This window comes from Aristolochia californica, unplaced genomic scaffold (assembly GCF_029961685.1).
Source record: "Aristolochia californica isolate CCGP_79_NKW_82.1479 unplaced genomic scaffold, dmAriCali1.0.hap1 SCAF_14, whole genome shotgun sequence".
Classification (NCBI taxonomy): domain Eukaryota; kingdom Viridiplantae; phylum Streptophyta; class Magnoliopsida; order Piperales; family Aristolochiaceae; genus Aristolochia; species Aristolochia californica.
This window is the reverse complement of record NW_027181815.1, coordinates 6945583-6951388: the sequence shown is the minus strand read 5'-3', so window position 1 is coordinate 6951388 and position 5806 is coordinate 6945583. Positions and strand designations below refer to the sequence as shown.

Genomic DNA, 5806 nt, shown 5'->3' with positions numbered 1-5806 from the left:
CTTTTAGACCATTTATTCATGTTCTCAATTTTGTTATGTCTAGCTTGATCCACTACTAACTTTAATTGATCTTAAGTTGAAAAACTTTCTAAATAATAGATATTCGTCATTGTGAAATTAGTTGGGAGAAGTAATTAAATAGTTCATGCATGTGTTTTTAGGTTACAAGAGGTATAAACCTACAGAGGGAGAGGGGTTGAATAGGTGTGCACACACTAAAATTCTTTGAGCTAGTGTGTCTTGCAAATTTTATGAAAGTTTAAAGCTCAAGGCAAAATACACACGAAACAACTAAGCATTAACACTAAAGACACACCAGGTTCACAATTCTATCTTAGATCATTAATTTTTTTTAGGAATTAGACGCCCAAATTCCAAACTAGCAAAAAAATAATAATAATAATCGCAGAGAAAAAAAAAAAGCAAGCACGGAAATACAACAAGATTTATATAGGTTTGCCTCAAGGTAAGAATGCATCCTGTCTTCCGCTTCTGCAGTAATCCAGTATGAAGATGAAATAGTTTTTTCTTCAATGAAGCATAAGAAATAAGAATAGATGGAATTAGCAACAATGACATGAGAATACTTTACTGATATTCTGCAGTAAATATGATTATCATATTGAATCCATTAAAGGAATGATTTAAATAACGTTGAAAAAGCATTAAACTTTGACATGAGGTAATGTAAATTGTGTATTATTTTTACGATATAACTCTTAACAAATATCAGATTGAGAACACTCGTCTTCTAAAGATTTTAATCTTTTATTGAGATTCTGATTAATCTCTCTTTGGTTAATGCAGTCTCCATTGCGTGTGAAGATCCATAACGTTGTTTTCGACAGTATAAGAGGGAGCTCGGCGTCAAATGTTCACAGTGAATGTATTATGAACCAGAGGAGTGCCATGCAGAACGTGAAGCTTAGTATTAGTAACATTAACTTGATTACTTTGGACAGGAAGCGAAACTTCCGTATCACAAGCTCCAATGTTGAGAGGGCCGAAGCGGTGTTGCTGCTGTTCTCTCCCTTCCCTGCATGCTGGGATGGGGACCCGTTCTGATATTCGTCTTAGAAGGAAGCCTGGAAGACGACAAGGTTAAGTGTTTGGAAGAAATGGAAGACCCCATTAAAGAGGCAGGAAGTCCAATCTTGTCACTACCAAAAAATGGGATCTCGGTGTTCCAAAAAAATCTGGTTGGTTGAGCTTCCTGTTGCATGATCCAAAATTGGAGCCTAATAGGCGTTTGGAACTTCATTCAGTTCTCGTACTTTAACAGGGCTTACGGGCCGGCGTTGATTGGGTCAAATGCAAATAGTCCAAGTTCGCATACGTAACTGCCCGCTTTCCAAGCCCAGCCAAACCCACGGCAAGCATCTCCAATATTTCACACCTCCCTCTCCAATATTTCTTCTTCGTCTCCACCAAAAAGGAAAATATCCACAGTAGAAGGAACTGTTTCTCCAAACAAAGCGTGTTCCTTTCCCCCAGGAATCTTCCTTCCTCCTTCTGCAGCTCATCTGTCTGCTGTGTTTCACGGGAATCACTGGCGGCCGCTCTACCTCGTTGAAAGTGTTCCGAGGAGCGGGACATTTAGAGGGACTCTAGAGGGATTATTATGCAAAGAATTGAGTGCGACGACGGAGCTCTGTTTCTGGCGGAGGGTTGGTCGAGTGCGCCTCTGTCTCCAATAAGCAATGACTGCCTTCCACGACGAAGCTTCACCTATTGCCGCCTGCCCCATGATATCTTCCTCAAGCTCAATATCCTCAAATTGGACGGTTCTTCTTTCGGTACTTCTCTTACTGATTTCTCGCTATCTTTTCCCGCTTTGTTTAGCTTCATTATTAATATATCTTTATAAAAAAATAAAAAAAAATCAAACGCATTTTCCCGCAGATGTCCAAGTTGTGAAGAAGGCATCAGTTTTGGAGCTCAAGCAAGCCGTCGAGGAGGTTTTCTCCCGTTACCCCAATGAGGAGGATGACAACATTTCGTGGTAATGACTGAGAGCCGCTTCGTTAAAATATGATATTTCTCACACACACTCATTGCAAACGAAAGCAAATTTCCACATAATTTCAAATTTGTTGTTTGTTTCTTCCCAAATTTGTCTGGATTCTTGCAGCCCCTGTCTGTAACTTTCGCATTTCCATGGAGCATTATCGTCATGGCTTTTGTGATAATAGATTATACAACAAGGGTAATGTGTTTCGTTCAGGTCTCTTCTATGGGGCCATTTCTGCTTATGCTACAAAAGCGATAAATTGGTCAACAACAAAGTCTCTCTCCGTACGTTTGGCGTCCAAGATGGTGATCAGGTTCGTCTCAATTTTGTTACGAAGATGAATGTCTGGAATTATGTGCACTTTGGTTCTTTTATGTTCGTTATAAATTGTAACTGTTCTCCTCCTCTGTGTTGGAAACGTCATTATTCTCTTGCTCATGCACTCTTAAGTCGTCTCCTTATGCCCGCGCTTTTCTTATTCTGGAGTTTGATGTCTTTCCTCAAACTAGACTATCTCTTGAGTTGTTTTCCATTTATTAATTGATGCAAGACTCTTGTGGTCATCCCATTATGTATTGCACACATTCTAACTGACGTTGCTTTTGCTGAAAGTTGAGAACGATGAACTCTTAAAAGAGAAGAGCTCATTCTGAACTATATGCTCAATATTGCTTCACTTTATTTGAGCCTTCGTTTGAAATGGAGGGATAACATATTATCACAAGGTTCATTTTTCACGCATTTTCTGTATCTTCATCAGGGTATTGGTTTGCTTGACATGAAACTTAGATATGTGCTATGCAATGCATTTAAGTTTCTTTCATTGAGAAGTGCATTTAAATTTCTTTCATTGAGAAGTCCAAGCCAGTTATGTTTGAGATATGAAGGTTAGTGAAACATTGAAGGGGAAAAGTGGATGATTTGGCTTCATAACACTTGAACTGAAAAAATGGCAGAGAGCAGGTATAGGTTGGACTTCATTGTAAACTTCAATGAATGTCAAAAATCTAATGAGTTATCATTTTACAGAATTCTTTTGGGAGCAATTCCTGAATGCAGAACTGTTCTACTAAGAACTATTTGGAGTTGGATAAGTAAAGGAGGTATGATCCTGGCATGAATATGAGCCAGTTGAATAACAAGCCTGAGAGAACGTCCTAACATCATTGCCAAAACACCACTGTGTGGCAAAAAAAGTCACTTCCTGGTTCTACAAAGAACATAATCTTTTCAAACCATGAGAAGTTGTTAAGACCTCTTTCAAAGTTATAAAGGGCAGCTAACACTTTTTTCATTTTATTGATCATAAGATGATTTTGTTGTTGCTGTAGCTAAAATGCATGTCTGCTGACAGGTTGTAGCCTCAATTGATTTGTAAGTTTCCAATTCTTTTTAGTGTATTTAAGAATCGATAGAATTGCCACATTTTCATGACAAGCACTGAAATTTAGAGAAATTTTTTTGGAGAATTGCATTCAAGCAAAAAACATGAAATTACATGCACTGAAGGAGCTTACAATGGGTTAGTTTTCATAAAATCGTCATGCATCTTCCTTTTCTATTCAAGGCAGCAGTTTTTAAATGCTTTTCCTATTTCAAATCTCTTGGCCTAGCCAAAGATGTGACAAATGACTAGAAAATTTAAGGAGCGTACTAGGTTTTATCTGAGTTTGTCCAATTACCTGTCTCTTTGACCCAACAGACTCATTAAGCTGCCCATATGTAGCACCAAATTTTTTCTCTGTTCCTTCAAAATTATCCTCAGCATATGAAAAGCCCCATCTTTAATCTTTCTGCCTCGGCCTCTCTCTTGGTGATTCTCTTAATAGCTAATGTTGGGCTTTCAAGTGGTACAAGTGGCCTTCACTTTTTAATCTGGTTCTTCTCTCCTAATCTAATACCTCAAATCTAAGAACAAGTGGGTCACCTGCGACAAGGCACTAATCCTTGATCAACCATCCAATGAATGGACTATCAGAAGACAATTGCTAATGTGAATTGCAGACATTAACTTTTTTTGTAATGTCACAACTCTATAATGTAGATAGTACAATGCAGATTCAAAGGAAGGTGAAAATCTCTTGAACATGAGATATGTGCCCAAAATTCAATTGCCATCTAATTTCTTTAAAGGTTCCATTCATGTTCTCTATGATACCTTACTGAAATTGGACCATCTAAAGATAAAAGAATTTACACTTCGTATTTCTTTTAAAATTATTCGAAATGTACAAGGAAAGGAAAAAGAAAGGGAATATTTCAGCTGGTTTAGAAATGAAAGAGTATTTTCTGTGTGGAAATACCATACCTTTTATAGGTAGTATTCACTTTCTAATATTTGTATTGTCTTAATGAGGTAAATGTTTTGGCCTGCTTTTTGGTTATCCATTTTGTTATTCTTATTAATAATGATAATGTTATTTTTATTTTATTACATATTTTGTTGGAGCTGTTACAGTAGGCATACTAATGAAATTCTCAGATGATCACCACAATTGGTTTAGGTGTCAGTGTAAGTTGCATTTTTCAAGTGGGATACACACATCACATTAAATGTACTTCTAAGCTGGATGAGGTTTAATCTCTCAGTTGCTTCCATACTTGTAATAAAACAGAAGTAGTTGCCGTCCAGATTTTTCTCATAGATTTTATTTCCATTTTTATCCTTATGCAAACCCTCCATTTTGTTCTCCATTTTTTTACCCGCTTTTTTGTTTATTGCAGCTTTATTTCGTTAGGCATATCTCAGTTAATTACAGTCCAGTTGTGAAGAAAGAACAAAGATATCAAAACACAGCTTTCATAGGGCATCCTATGTAAGGCATCTTCTTTGCTACTCTCTTTACTATATCTAAAGTTGATTGCATGCCATTATGGATGAGCCATGGCAACGTTTTCTATAACAGGGCATCCTTATCCATCCAATCAAATACTTTTGTTCTAGTTGTGGACATTTCTGCCAGAACTGCCCATTTGAACTTTGTCGACAGATGGCTAAGCTTGTTGAATTTTTGCAGTAATGTTGCCATGTCTTATTCATGTAATAACTTTTCAATGACATGCCTAAATTGTCAGATGTGGCATGTAGAGTTAAGAGTGGTATTGGAAGCTACAGGCATTGATTGGGTGGATCTCCACAACTCTTTGATCTGTTAAATGAAAAACATTGACCCTATATTCCAAATCATGGTTCTAATGACATTCTCTAAAGATCCATGACAGGGCCAAATGTCCGAGGAACAAACTGCAAAGTTAAAAAACAAAAAGAAGTTGCTGGTGATCAAGAGGAAGAAAGCTATTGCACCCTCAATGATCAGGAGACACATTTCTTGAGGCATAAAGAGTTCAAATCGACACATTTCTTGAGGCATTGGCTCGCTCATGCTAGATTTTGGTCCATGGGAAGAAAAAGATCTTACAAGGGTTGGGTTCGTGTTGCCTGGCTGAGGAACACCTGCTGAAGAGGCTGAATTTTCTTTATTCAGTTATTAGTGCTGAACAGTTCCTGGCAAAACAGAGGCCAAATGCAACCAAATTGGTAAACTCAGGGATGTGGTCTCTAAGGCTAGCTACACATTCTGAAGATACTTTATCACAGAGTTGGGAAAACGAAACCTCCGAAGAAATGGTTTTGGCTTCCATTTCTCTTGGGTGTGTTAAGCTTTGCATGCTTGGGAGGAATTATATGGTGCATGAACACTGAAATATGATCATGTAGATATTTAGCAGATGAACAATCAATGAGATAATGGTCTTCAAGTATCGCACATAAAATGAGTTCCTTTTGCACGTTAT

At 37.5% G+C, this 5806-nt stretch overlaps 1 protein-coding gene across 2 annotated transcripts; it reads left to right on the top strand.

Annotated features, from left to right (window-relative positions):
- The first annotated feature begins 1441 nt into the window (after positions 1-1441).
- On the top strand, positions 1442-5806 carry LOC137950796 (uncharacterized). Of its 2 annotated transcripts, none has more exons than XM_068797419.1 (5): positions 1442-1796; positions 1903-2002; positions 2225-2324; positions 4736-4827; positions 5223-5806. In XM_068797419.1, exons 1-5 carry the CDS (start codon positions 1622-1624, stop codon positions 5470-5472), a joined length of 717 nt encoding a protein of 238 aa, XP_068653520.1. In that variant the 5' UTR covers positions 1442-1621; the 3' UTR covers positions 5473-5806. The 2 variants fall into 2 exon arrangements, with proteins under 2 accessions (XP_068653520.1, XP_068653521.1); XM_068797420.1 differs by lacking the exon at positions 5223-5806 and adding an exon at positions 4918-5207.